Below are 14,846 nucleotides of genomic sequence, written 5' to 3'. Positions count from 1 at the left end.
GGATTTTGGGCTCTGATGGACAGTTACAACCCCTGGCAAAAATTATGGAATCACCGGCCTCGGAGGATGTTCATTCAGTTGTTTAATTTTGTAGAAAAAAAGCAGATCACAGACATGACACAAAACTAAAGTCATTTCAAATGGCAACTTTCTGGCTTTAAGAAACACTATAAGGAATAAAGAAAAAAAGATTGTGGCAGTCAGTAATGGTTACTTTTTTAGACCAAGCAGAGGAAAAAAATATGGAATCACTCAATTCTGAGGAAAAAATTATGGAATCACCCTGTAAATTTTCATCCCCAAAACTAACACCTGCATCATATCAGATCTGCTCGTTAGTCTGCATCTAAAAAGGAGTGAACACACCTTGGAGAGCTGTTGCACCAAGTGGACTGACATGAATCATGGCTCCAACACGAGAGATGTCAATTGAAACAAAGGAGAGGATTATCAAACTCTTAAAAGAGAGTAAATCATCACGCAATGTTGCAAAAGATGTTGGTTGTTCACAGTCAGCTGTGTCTAAACTCTGGACCAAATACAAACAACATGGGAAGATTGTTAAAGGCAAACATACTGGTAGACCAAGGAAGACATCAAAGCGTCAAGACAGAAAACTTAAAGCAATATGTCTCAAAAATCGAAAAATGTACAACAAAACAAATGGGGAACGAATGGGAGGAAACTGGAGTCAACGTCTGTGACCGAACTGTAAGAAACCGCCTAAAGGAAATGGGATTTACATACAGAAAAGCTAAACGAAAGGCATCATTAACACCTAAACAGAAAAAAACAAGGTTACAATGGGCTAAGGAAAAGCAATTGTGGACTGTGGATGACTGGATGAAAGTCATATTCAGTGATGAATCTCGAATCGGCATTGGGCGAGGTGATGATGCTGGAACTTTTGTTTGGTGCCTTTCCAATGACATTTATAAAGATGACTGCCTGAAGAGAACATGTAAATTTCCACAGTCATTGATGATATGGGGCTGCATGTCAGGTAAAGGCACTGGGGAGATGGCTGTCATTACATCATCAATAAATGCACAAGTTTATGTTGATATTTTGGACAATTGAAAGGATGTTTGGGGATGATCAAATCATTTTTCAAGATGATATTGCATCTTGCCATAGAGCAAAAACTGCAAAAACATTCCTTGCAAAAAGACACATAGGGTCAATGTCATGGCATAGGGTCAATGTCAGTGAGCAGATCCGATTTGATGCAGGTGTTAATTTGGGGGATGAAAATTTACAGGGTGATTCCATATTTTTTTCCTCTGCTTGGTCTAAAAAAAGTAACCGTTACTGACTGCCACAATCTTTTTTTCTTGATTTCTTATAGTGTTTCTTAAAGCCAGAAAGTTGCCATTTTAAATGACTTTAGTTTTGTGTCATGTCTGTGATCTGCTTTTTTTCTACAAAATTAAACAACTGAATGAACATCCTCTGAGGCCGGTGATTCCATAATTTTTGCCAGGGGTTGTAGTGTCACATTTCCACAGGCATCATAAAGAGCCCCCACATTCAGCAGTGTGGTTTTCCTGGTTTCAAGACATACATATATGCCATGGGTTAAAGTTCTCCATCACCACGACGGATTTCCGTCGTTTGGAAAATTTAACCACACATACGTGCGCGCACGTGGTGTCATGCGTGTTTTGGGGCCGAAATATGATACTTTCGCTGTGAAAGCAACATCCCATTCTGTGCTAATCAAAGCTGCAGCAATGTCTGCGTGGACTGCGGAGGCAGGGACTGTGTGAATTTTCACTCCTCTCCGCTGTTTTTACTGCTTGCCACGAGCCACGGTTCTCCTCCCTGTCTTCGTGAGAACATTGGCAGGCACTCCCCAAGTACTGCAGGGCGTGGCTTTGCTTTGAACCAATGAAGCATTGATCCAACTCACTGCTTCGATGGTTCGTTGTTTTATTTCGCTTTATCTTATCCCCGCTAAAACCCTAAAGAGCATATGTCTGAGAGTAATATTTACCTTTTTATGTTAAATCGCCCTGTTATTGTCTTCTGAAACAGTTGATGTATTTTATAACTTAAAAACGGGGCCGATGCTAACACGTTAGCATGTCTATGGCGTTTTCATTGTTAAAGTTAGCGTTAAGCTGTTCGCATCTCAGCAGTTTGTGTGCATTTCTGTATAATTAATGGTTCAGCGTTTGTTGTCGTAAAAGAGTCAAATGTATTACGAATTGTAATATATTTTATTTATATATTAATAATAGTAATAATAGCAACAACAACAAAAGTAATACTAATAATAATAATAATGCTACAATACAGTTTTAGAGAAACAGACAAAAAGAACCTGATAAAACACAACAGAAAAGGTAAAACCAACTAACAATGAATATGAATAAATATAGAAATGAATCTCATCTTCCTGTGAACACCTAGTGACTCTTACACCTCCACTTCATCCCTGTTTTAAGTTTAATGACAATTTGTTTCTGTCAAACCACATCTAAGCTGTGTTTTTACACAAGAAATAAATAAAATGCAGAAAACTGCACATTTGTGTCTTTTTTCATGAAAATATCTTATTAAAGATCACATATTACACTTTAGTCAGGCTTTTAAAATACTTTTGTGGACTCTTGCTGTAATATGTTGTTAGTTGTTGGGATAGTTGCTGTAGACATTTAAAAATGCTCATAATTGGGTTAAACCTGATGGAAATCTCTTTGTAGTGTGTCAGTGATGTATGTATGTGAAAATAAAACATAGCACACTACTCCAGGTATGTTTTTGATGAGAATATAACATAACTTTATTACAAGCTCAAACGTTGATGTTGTGTGACAAAAGCCTTTTAATAATAGCTCGCTTAAAGAAATAATGGCAAAACTCAAATGTAAGTAAAAACAAAAAAATTATTAATTGAAAAATTAAACGATTACTAAAATAATCATTAGTTGCAACCCTAGTTTGTTTTATGAGTGAGAGCATTTTACCAGTTAAATGTGAATAACCCAGTTTTGAGTTTCTCAGTGCGCATGCGTTCTCAAAACTGGTGACAGTGTTACTTTGTGCACAGCAGGACAATGTTGTCAGTTGCTTTAGGCCCTAATTTTGTATTTTATTGACTGTACAGTCAGCGACACAGCACCCTTTTGGCGCATTTACCGGATTAGAACCGATCAAAATACTACAGAAGACAAAGAATTTTTACTTGACAGTTTGAAGTGACTTTTATTTGTTTTAGAGGGCTTCATACTCATTAAAATTCACCACAATATACAAAATTTGACTTGCTCTTTTAAAAAATTTCTGGAGGAGATCCACCAGACTCCCCATAATCAATACTGTGTTTTTACTTAACAGTTTGAAGTGAGTTTTAATCAAAACTACACCCTGCCCCCACCACCCTTTTATGTACCTTTATGTTCAGGTTTTGCATTCTTTTCATGCTTTGTCTCTCTCTCTCTCTCTCTCTCTCTCTCTCTCTCTCCTTAGAGGCTATTTAGAATAGATTTGTATACTGTATAATGTGTTTATTTTATTTCTTGAGGAAAAAAAAGAGTGTGTGCCCCCACTACACCACATTTTAGGGAGTTGCTGGCATTGATTTTTGCCAGGAAAAAATTTCAGTCAGATGAAAATTTATTGCTTTAACCCATAATATATGCCCGCTGGGGGGAGCCGGATTTGAGCAGGATTCGCAGAGGTCTGAACGTAAATGTGACTGGCATCTGGCTTGCTTGGGGATCATGATGTCATACTACCTCACTGTGTTGGTGCACCGAGTGTGTCCTCTCCATTTTGCCAGTGTTCAGTGCAGCTGCAACACAGAGGACATCAAAAAAACCTTCTTTCTGTGCTGTTTGTTCCTTCTCGCCAAGAAAATCTTTTTCTTTAGTCTGTCCTTGGCCAAATGAACAGCCACAGCTGAGTTTACAACCCATGCCAAAGCTTTGGCCAATCAAAAGCCTAGCCTGAAGCATCAAACAAACACACGATATGAACGCATGGGTATCATAAAACCTACACACAAGTAGACAACAAAACTGTAAACAAATGTGCAAACACTGGGAAAGCAGTCTCACCTCCACGCAAAGATTTGGGTACACACAAACCTTTCCAACTGACTCGCATTAGCTGACTAGGAATTCATTATTTATTTATTTTTTGAATGAATGACGAAATAGACTTGTACAGAACAAAAACAGACACAAACGGATATCAGAATTTCATATACATTACTCATTCATTTCCTCAGTCTGTCATAGTGTGACTGACACTTCAGCAGGAAGAAGGACTTGAAGTGTGGTTCTGATGTCTGCACAAAGATGTGCAGACATCAGAACCACCATTAAATCAATCTTAAGATTTAACACTCTCTTTCTGTCTGGATTCGCCCCTTTGCCATCTGAGCAGGAAGAATGGATAATGTGTACGAGGTCTGTTAGAAAAGTATCCGACCTTTTTATTTTTTTCAAAAACCTGATGGATTTGATTCACGTGTGCTTGCATGAGCCAACCTTGAACCTTCGTGCGCATGTGAATTTTTTCACGCCTGTCGATTGCGTCATTTCCTGGTAAGCAGCCTTTGTGTGAGGTGTGTGTCGTGCGCTCGGCGTTTTTTCATTCCAAAAAAAAGACGGAACAACTGGCGCAGCGCACCTGCATTAAATTTTGCCAGAAACTGGGTGACAGCCAGGTGGAAACCATTTAGATTATTCAGACGGCTTTCGGTGAAGATCCTATGGGCATCACACAGATTAAGGAGCGGTACAACCAGTTTAAAGACGGCCGCACAATGGTGGAGAGCGAGCCACGCTCCGGTCGGCATCAACATGCTGAAAGGACCAGATCATTTCCAAAGTGAACGCTGTGGTGATGCGGGACCATCGTGTGACTATCTGAGAAATTGCGGAAGAGGTGGACATCAGCACTTTTTCGGCACATTCCACTGTGACAGAAGATTTTGCCATGAAAAGAGTTGCAGCGAAATTCATGCTGATGGCTTTGGCACGAAGCTGCTGACGGAGCAAAAGTGCCACCGCGTTGAAGTCTCGCAGGATATGCTGGACTCCGAAAAATGATGTCCACCTCTTCCACCATTCGGAAGATTCAGACGACTTTCTGTGGCTTTTCAGTCGTGTGACTATCTGAGAAATTGTGGAAGAGGTGGGCATATTACACAATGGCAGAGAAGCTTGAATCTTCGACTGGACTGGGTTGCTTGACGCGAGGTTTCGCTTCAAATGGCAGAAGCTTCCTCAGCTAAAATTCTTGCTCTGGTGGTCTGACTTCTGTCTTGACTCTTGTAGAGAAGAATAATCAAGAAGTCACAAAAGCTGGAGTTTTAAACCTAACCAGACCCCTCCTACCGAGAGGCAGACTGCTATAGGCTGGTGACTAAAACAATAGCTTTAATTAGCACCTATTGTGCTCTAGTTAGCAGCTGTCCCTCTCCTGATGGCTCCCTTGACGATGCTGCTGATGACGTGAATGACTCATTACCATGAACAAAAGACTGAAACTGCTTTGACCTGAGTACCCCATTGTAAACAGGGGATAAAGTGTGTCTCAGACCCCCTCCCCGGTTAAGGCTAGGTTTCAAACATTTCACAAAGAATGCCTCCTTGACTCCTCTCTCAAACCATTTCTTCTCTCTAGCTAATATTTTAACTTCCTTGTCCTCAAACGTGTGGTTAGTGTCTTTAAGATGGAGATGAACTGCAGACTGAGCTCCACTGACGCCCTCTGTGTAAAGGTTGCTTTGTCTCACCTATGTAGTGTTCGTTACAGTTTTCCTGACATCTGATAGAATACACTACATTGCTCTGTTTGTAACTAGGGATCCTGTCCTTAGGGTGAACTAATTTCTGTCTCAAGGTGTTAACCGGTTTAAAGTAAACTGGGATTTGGTGCTGTCTGAAGATCCTCTGTAGTTTTTCCCCTACTCCTGCTAAATAAGGGAGAGGCACTCCACTTCTTCTTGTCTCCGTCTCCTGTCTGTCTGGTCTCTTTGTTCTCTGGGACTTCTGCACTTTGTCCAGGGTGGGTACCCAGCATGGCGTGCTCTCCGCGCTCTCCACCGTTGTGCGGACGTCTTTAAACCGGTTGTACCGCTCCTTAATCTGTGTGATGTCCATAGGATCATCACCAAAAGCCGTCTGAATAATCCGAATGGTTTCCACCTGGCTGTCGCCCAGTTTCTGGCAAACATTTGATGCATTCGCGCTGCTCCAGTTGTTCTGTCTTTTTCCTTGGAATGAAAAAACGGCGAGCACATGACACACACCTCACACAAAGGCTGCTTACCAGGAAATGATGCAATTGACAGGCGTGAAAAAAATTCACGCATGCGCACGAAGGTTAAATGTTTGTTCATGTAAGCACACGTGATTCAAATCCATCAGGTTTTTGAAAAAAATAAAAAGATTCGGATACTTTTCTAACAGACCTCATATTTATGTAGAAAGCACAACCTGATTGACAGGTAAGAAGGTTTTATCAACTTTTTTAATATGCGATCCTCTGAAAAAGACGTTAGGTGCATTTTTTGGATCGGGGGGGATATTAGTATTTAACGCATCGCGGGTCTTTAGCTGGTTTTGGTGGAACTACACCAAGGACACTCACAAAGTGGCACAGAGTTTTAAAGTAGACCTGCATTGAAATAAATGTGGTCAGATTTCAGGAAGAAATAGCTGATATGTATTCATAAGACCCTTGTGAATGCAGTAAAGTAAATCTGTAAGCCCAAATTTGTAATTCAGCGGAGAAATCTTCGTTTAAAAATGACAAATTTGCAGCTAAAATTTATCCCTCTGTGAAAACAGTTTGTAGAGCCTAGGGTGGTCCATAAAAATGGTCAGATTTTTTTTTTTTCAAAAAACTTCAAGTCTCACCCTCTAAATTTGTTGTACCTAACATAAAAACACATCATGTACAATTTCATAAAACTCTAATTTTTACTGGTAGCACACAGCCCTTAAAGATTTTGCTCGCAATAACTTTGTCATATAGTATGGTCATTTCCAGATATTTCCAAATTATTTCTGTCAGTTTAATATTGATATGTCAGGACAGAAATTATGGCAATACATTCGAAAATCAAATCTTTTCATATCCCATAAAATAGTTAACACTAAAACATGAATTGTGAGATGCAGTTCTTCTCGTACATGTATCATGCTCCTACAATACCTACATACTAGGGTAGCGAAGATTTCTTTTTTCCCAAAGCATCATAAAATGAAGGGGTGAGAGTAATGAATTTCCAACTTTTATTTTTTTGAACCACCCTAGTACAGCCGTATCATTTCCATGACGTCAGGGACAAGACAAACGCGCTCCCGCCTTCAGTCCGATCCCGCATTGAAATTGATTTTATCTGTTAGTAATGTTACTTTTACACGTCCTGGTTTCAACATCCAAAAGTAAGCTGCAATGAATGTGAGATACAGATCTGTGTGCTCAGATCAGCAACGACATCGACAGCGGGCGCCGTTCTTCCTCTCCCGCTCTCTGCCTCTGCTGCGCTTATTAAGTCTGCAGGCTCGTTAACGAGCTTGTTAACCGCCAACGCGGGCCACTCACACCGCCCATGTCTGCTTTGCAGCCGGTGTTGTGCCAGATTCAGCATGCAACACTGGCATCACCTCTCTGTCTACTGAATGGAGCTGCAGCACACTTGGCACAAGTCCTGAGATTACGCTTGCTGTTTTAATGCGAAGAGGCCGGTACACCTGTTGCTGCAAGGACAGACTTCTTGCGGCAAAATCCACAGCACCGCACGTCTCGGCAATCGGAGCCCCAGAGCTCCATGGACACTGAGAGAGTTTTATATATTTTTAATGACTGGGATTCTTTGCGGGTCTCGCCTCCATATCCCGCGATGGTACCGGAGGTGAAAGACAGTAGATTTTCATTGCGACACCACTCAATCAAACGGGCGTATGAAAAAGTCCCCCAAAATAATTTTCAAGCACAAATAAAAGAAATGTGTACTCACCAAACGTGCCGCAAGACAATATGAAGTTTTAAAAAAAGTAGATCCTTCCGTATAAGACAAGAAAAAGGTGCAGATGCAAACTGACGTAAATCCACAAATTACAATTGGCGCAATGCATGCTGGGAGAGGGTCTTGTCCGTGACGTCTCAGCAGCGTCCATGATGAGAGGGACAATTTGTGGAGGGCTAAATGTTAGCTGTAAATTTGTCATTTTCAAATGAAGATTTCTCCGTTGAATGACAGATCTGGGCTTGCAGATTTACTGCATATTTACATTCAGAAGGATCTCGTGTAAATGTAAGTCATTTTTTGTTCAAAAAATCTGACTGCATTTTTTTCAATGCAGGTCTCCTTTAAAGAAAAGTGTAATGTCTTTGTAAAGCTCACTGCAGGTGTACTGGTGTGTGTCTCCGCACTCTGAGACGCAGAGAGACGATGACGAAAACTGTTTGTTCAACTCTGAGCTGCTGCACAAAACAGCAGATGAACAGCTCACAGCATCAAATGCTAAACGTGGGCAGTTCGGCTAAACCTTGGCTACCGACCAGTTTTAATGCCACACGATCGGCCCACACTATGTTTGCGCTCGACGTACTGGGCACCCGACTAAAGTTATTCTGTTGTCCAGCTTTGCAGTAGTTTCTCAAACATTCTGTACCTTGAAGTTACATGACTGATGACTGTTTTTAAAATACGTGCTGGTAATCTCTCCCTTGGCTGACCTGCTAAATTTTTCTGTCTCCCAGTTTATGTCAAGGCCTGGAGTGGATGACATCCAGGGCTGGACTAAGATAACCTCTCCCTTGACAAAGGATCGCTTTCGAATACCTGCACCACTTGTAAGGTACAACAGCGTGTCCTTACTGGCCATTTTTTTTTTTATTACATGCTTTTGAGAGATGTACCAGCTCCACAGTGTGGGAAAATCCAAACTCGTCTCCTCATTTTGAGGTCAAAATCCATCAGTGGGAATGTGAGCATAATTAACTCAACTGGTTGTAGAACCAGTTATTGCTTGTAAAGGAGTAGGAATCAAGTGCAGAATGTGTCTCAGTTCAAAACAGGTCTGCACTGGACAATGAAAAACACTAGAGACACCATGTTAGACTTCCCCATGTGACATCGAATATACCATGGACTGATGTCTGACTTGGGAATCAAGCATCCTTTTTGCCTCTTTACAAATTTGTTCATGTTGTGGACAATCTGGGACATTATGACTTGGAAGCAGTATTGTAAAACCAGTTTTGATCCAGTTTTAATGGGTATATGATGGCGCTATTTTTTTTTTTTCTCTACTGTGAATTGTTTTCCATGTCTCAACCTAATTCAGCCAATGTATGTTACATCTCAGTGTCATAAGCTACATTACTGGTGGACTTTGTCACAACATATTGTGCCCTGTTATTATGTGGTCAATCTTTAATGTCCCTCCTTACTTTGACCATAAAAACCAAATGGTCCAGATTTCAAATGCTTGGATTAAAAAAAAAAAAAAAGTTCAGAGAAATCTCACCTCATTCAAATGCGAGACTTGTTTTATAACAGTATTTTGTCAGTGCCATATTGTAACTTTTAAAATTTACTTTTGAGCTGTGGCAGATTCCATCATGACCTGTTTTATAAAAAGATAAGCAGTGGTTCTTCACAAGCCTTTGTGACTGATTACGTCACTGGTTATAGAGCTCATTAATGGCTTTGTTGTCATGTCTTGACATGTTGCAATGAAACCTGTGATTTTTAAGGAAAGGGATCAGAGTAAACTACCACTACATATATAACCCTTATACTAACATCATAGCCCTTGTTGATAATTGAGTCTGGAGTCCCCATTTAAATGGAAAGCATACACAGTGCCTGCACTGAGGTTGTGTGGTATAAAAGATTCAGGACATCATCGTTACACCCTCATCACACATACACTGATTGAGGCCAAACTGCATCAGAATGACACATCCGGCCACAATTGGGAAATATTGACCATTGACATATTTGGTCCCATTCGCTCGGCTGTCCCGAGTGTGTTGCACATGTTCAAAACACTGTTGGCGCTATCAAGATGGAACGCACATCTGACAGCGGTCTATATGCATTTTTTGCATCATTTGATCGCATTCTACATATTCTGATGGCATCAGAATCAAAACAGCATCTGGAACGATCTGATCGCGGTTGATTGAGCTCTGAGATCGATCCATCACAGCAAAGCCTGCCGACATGTTATGGGATGCCCACCTCCACTGGACCCTGGCCAGGGAGGGCAAAGGAAATGTTGATATGTAATAACATGTATGTGGCACACATTCATCATGTACAGTGAATGTGAACAGTGCCCAGTCAAACCGAAACCACCGTGTGCCAATGCACCTCCGTGGTCTCATGCACAGTAAGGAGTCATAGCGCATGTCGGGCATGGAGCTGAGCGGATCTCACCGCTGTAATATATTATTACCTGATCACCATCTAAACTCTGTTGGTGTGATGTGGAACTGTATTGCCAAGCTATGACAACATTATTAAACATGAAACTCACCTCCAGCATGGAACCAGGACAGCGCAGAAACCAAACCACAGCCTGTAGTGAAAAGCCTCTCACCCGGCTGAAAACATTAAATACCATGTGATAATCCAACTGATATCGTGGTGCAGAGTTGTGTTGCGCTCCGGAAGTGAGCAAAAAAATTAAAGTTCGCTGGAAAGGCTGTGTCTGATGCATGGTGTGACTGCTTGGCCCACTTTCAGCAAAGGTGTCCATTGGTGCACGTGTGGCTCATGCAGCCTGTATGTGTGTGTACACACACACACAGCTGAGTGATAATTTCAGCCCCGCACGCAAGGAACACAGCACTCCCTCCCACTCCGGTCCTGTTTGCCATCCAGACGTTTGGACATCGGGCAGTCTTCAGCGTCTTTTATGGCCGTCTGACCTGCACATTCTTGCTATGTGTGACAGGGGCTTTACGCTACCCATCTTGGCAGGAATGGCTCTGTAATTGGGTGCCTCAGCTGTTTTGTAACCATTGTGGTGAAGACCTGCTGGGCTCATATGGTTTAATGAAATGTTTGACATTATTACTAATGTTAGCTTGCTGGCTGTCACTAGTTGGTTGACTGTTTACCTGAGTCCGGGTTTCTCCCTCAGTGTTGTCCGCTGCGACGTTCATGGTCACAAAGTGAGTCTTTTGTTCTGTTGTCACCGATGTACATTGGTCTGTGATCCACTGTTGTTGCTGTGTTCCATGTGGTCCTGCTTCACCTTCTCTGGGGGGCCATGTAGATTTACATCATTGCTCCTGAAAGACTTGAATCCTCACTGGATCTTGTCCGTCCAAAAGAAGCCTGTACCTCCTTTTTGGTTCATCTGTTGCCTCTTTTATTCTGCTAGCTTGTACAAAATGTGCTACTTGCGGCCTGCATTAGTTCAAGTAACGAGGGGCGAGCCCTGCTCAGTCACATCTCTGGGTCACTCAGAAGTATCTATCCCTGGCAGAGGCTCTGCAAAAGCAGGGCCACAGAAAGGTGTTGGTGTTAAAATTGCCCATGAGGGCTTGTAGTGCTCCACACCTCAGCTGAAACCCTACTCAGTGCAGGAACGTGTCAGTTCTGTTGTGACTTACATTTTTGAAATTACATTGACAGGATCATTTTTTTTCCCTCTAACAAAAAACACTAACAGCTCTATGCACATGTCACTTTGAAACTGTGTGTACCTTCTCAAAGTTCCACAACGGCCAAAAAACGTGTGAGCAGGTGTGTGAGTAACATTGAACCATTTCAGTACTGGGTGCAGTGACACTGATGATAAACTGGTGTTTCTGGGTCCAGGCACGATGAGAATATCGTTTTGATGAACTGTTCTGTAGTAGATGGTTTAGGCCCTGTGTTCATATGGGGGTGTTCCTACCCAGAGAAGTACTGAAAGGGCTTCCAGAAATACTCCAATAAAAAGAAAGCAGAGCACTTTTGGGAAAAAGATGCTTTTAGCACTGTTTCTGGAGGTTGTGGGCTGCACACCCATGTCAAAACTAGGAGGGGGACAAAAACTATATAGACATGGGGTCTTATGCAGCTTTGATATGCTTTCACAACAAGGGAACTGATCATACTCTCACTGTGGTAATGTTTGGGTCATGTACTGTATTTGTCTTTTTCAATAAAAAACTATTTTAAACTTCAGCCTTTTTCCTCTCAGAAATTTCATATTTACTGCATCTGAATGTTGCACTAAAATATATATATATATGTGTGTGTGTGTAGACTCCATTTATATAGCGCTTTTATGGCCAACTCACTTTACAGTGATGACACACACACACACCTTAAAGGATCAGAGTTGTCAGGGATTTGAACAGAGGAGCCACAGGTCACATGCCCACAGCTTTAATCACTTGAACTTCACCTTACCATAGGCCAAAGTTTACCTGCAATTACCTCCTGTGGGAGAGAAAGCTGAAGAACAGAAGAGGACCAAGCTGCTTAGATTCAAACACATTTATATACACTTGTAACATTAAAGCACATAACTATCACAACTCCAACCTAGTTGTAATGAAGCTCCTTATTTTCTAAAACAATAGATTATAAATGTCCTTTTCTCTCTGCTGTGGTATGCATTCATGTTTACGTAAACCTGTGCACAAACCAGGGAAAAGGGCATTAAAACAGGAACAGGTGAGGAGAGCAGTGCAAAATGCTGGCTTTAGATAGTATAGAAAACAATACAGATCTGAGAAAAAAGCTTGACATCTTCTAAACTGCCAAAGGTTCTTCCCATGGCAGTGTTTAAAACATGCAGTAATAAAACTCAGTATTAAACTTTAATATATAGACACGTACAGATTTCACTCTGCTGAAGAACAGTTCACATAGTAACATCACTGTCACATTGGGAAAACCAAATGCCTTGTTCAGACTGCCAGTAAAAATCTGATTTGCTTATCAGAATTGAATCAGATTCCATGGTGCAAGTCTGAACACTAAAGTTGCATGAAATCAGTTTTTCAAATCAGTTTTAAGTCTCATTCATGCATGGTTTGAAATGAGATTCAAATTGCATTTTAACACTCAGACTTGTTTTGTTACAGCTGACTTTTCTCACCATGTAAAGCTCTCCCTATGAACTTTGTGTGGTCAGATTTAGGGCTGCAGCTACCGATTATTTTACTAAGAGTATTCTATTGATTAATCGAATAAAAAGTACTTTTGCATTTTTAAACATCAATAGTCCAGAGCTCTCCCTAAGCAATGGCACAATGTCGCTGCACCAAAGTCTTGAGATTTTGCTGAAATGGTGATGGGATGTGGCTTTCTATTTTTCCCCAACTTGTAAAATAACCATTTTTGAGGGTTTTTTTTTTTTTTTTATCTCGCGCTCTGCAATTCAGCAGATGCATTTCAGCTGTAAGTTGAACATGCAAGCCTCAGTCACTTTTTTTAAAATTATTTAATTTACAGTGTTTGAAGCATTGAGTATTGCCCAAAAAAGCAAAACACTGCGAGTCTGAGCAAAACACAGAAGAAAGACTGGACTTTTGCTGAGAGGATCTTCTTTGAGTGTTTGTCAGAGTGGCCAGAGACAGAGCTGTGACTTAAGTGGTGTGAGGGTCTCCCCTCACACTGGGGAGAGAGACTGCAGCCGGCCACCAGGTGAATAGTCGCTCCCCATGTAGAGTGGACTGTATTTGTAAAAACAAAAAAAAAGCAAACACACTGCTTTGCTTTAAATGCGCAGTCTATTTCAGATGATTAGCATGGACTGTCATTCTCTCAAAAGGCTTTATTTTACTGTGTGCCGCGTTTACGGAGCTTCGAGGCACAGAATTTGCCTTGAACATTTTTTTGTAATCGAATTACTCGACTAATCGTTTCAGTCCTTGTCAGATTTGTGATGACACTCTTCCTGCTGCACCCAGCGGGTGACCCCTTGGAGGACATAAACTCGGATGTGCGTGTACACATCTGGAAGCTCAAACTAACGTGTAAGAATCACCAAACGAAATAGTATGGATTTTTCTGTGGGCACATGTGCATTTCACCCATTGCTTGTTTAGCTGATCAAACGTCACCTGACAGCACACCACGCCATTTTATAATCTACAAACGTAAACAATACAAGTGCACATAAACACGCTAGCTATGATTGTAAGTCTCCCATGAGTTAAGAGCTCTGTAGTTGCAGCATTTGGACACCAGTTGTGACCATTTACATGTGTGCAACTTTCATTCCTATAACAACCAATGCAGGTGAGAAGGCAAATAAACTGGAATATGGACACAGACATTGACTCTGGTGACTTGCAGATCTTGCTGTATCTGCCATAGTGACCCCGAACAAATGGGAGTAGCTAGTAGTAGAGAAGCTTGAATCTTCGACTGGACTGGGTTGCTTGACGTGAGGACGTTTCGCTTCAAATCACAGAAGCTTCCTCAGCTAAAATTCTTGCTCTGGTCATCTGACGTCTGTCTTGACTCTTGTAGAGAAGAACAGAAACCAAAAAAGCTGAAGTTTTTAAACCTAACCAGACTCCTCCTACCGAGAGGCAGACTGCTATAGGCTAGTGACTAAACAATAGCTCTAATTAGCACCTATTGTGCTCTAGTTGGCACCCTCCTAATGATGGGACGGACACCTCTCCTGATGACGTGAATGACTCATTACCATGAACAAAAGACTGAAACTGTTTTGACCCGAGAGCACTATATGCACAATAGGTGCTAATTAGAGCTATTGTTTAGTCACTAGCCTATAGCAGTCTGCCTCTCGGTGGGAGGGGTCTGGTTAGGTTTAAAAAAACTCCAGCTTTTGTGGCTTCTGTTCTTCTCTACAAGAGTCAAGACAGAAGTCAGATGACCAGAGTAAGAA

The 14,846-nt window shown here is 41.3% G+C and overlaps 1 protein-coding gene across 1 annotated transcript in view; it reads left to right on the top strand.

Annotated features, from left to right (window-relative positions):
• Window positions 1-9,640, top strand: part of arl8 (ADP-ribosylation factor-like 8) — a 33,228-nt gene extending 23,588 nt beyond the window's left edge. Inside the window, exon 6 of the mRNA XM_034170624.1 lies at window positions 8,731-9,640. Coding sequence (XP_034026515.1) covers window positions 8,731-8,779 — 49 coding nt within the window. The 3' untranslated portion in view covers window positions 8,780-9,640. The remainder of the gene's footprint in view (window positions 1-8,730) is intronic.
• Window positions 9,641-14,846: the final 5,206 nt, after the last annotated feature.

This window comes from Thalassophryne amazonica, chromosome 1 (genome assembly GCF_902500255.1).
Source record: "Thalassophryne amazonica chromosome 1, fThaAma1.1, whole genome shotgun sequence".
Taxonomy (NCBI): Eukaryota; Metazoa; Chordata; class Actinopteri; order Batrachoidiformes; family Batrachoididae; genus Thalassophryne; species Thalassophryne amazonica.
The sequence above is the reverse complement of the archived record's forward strand: the minus strand, read 5'-3'. Positions and strand labels throughout refer to the sequence as shown.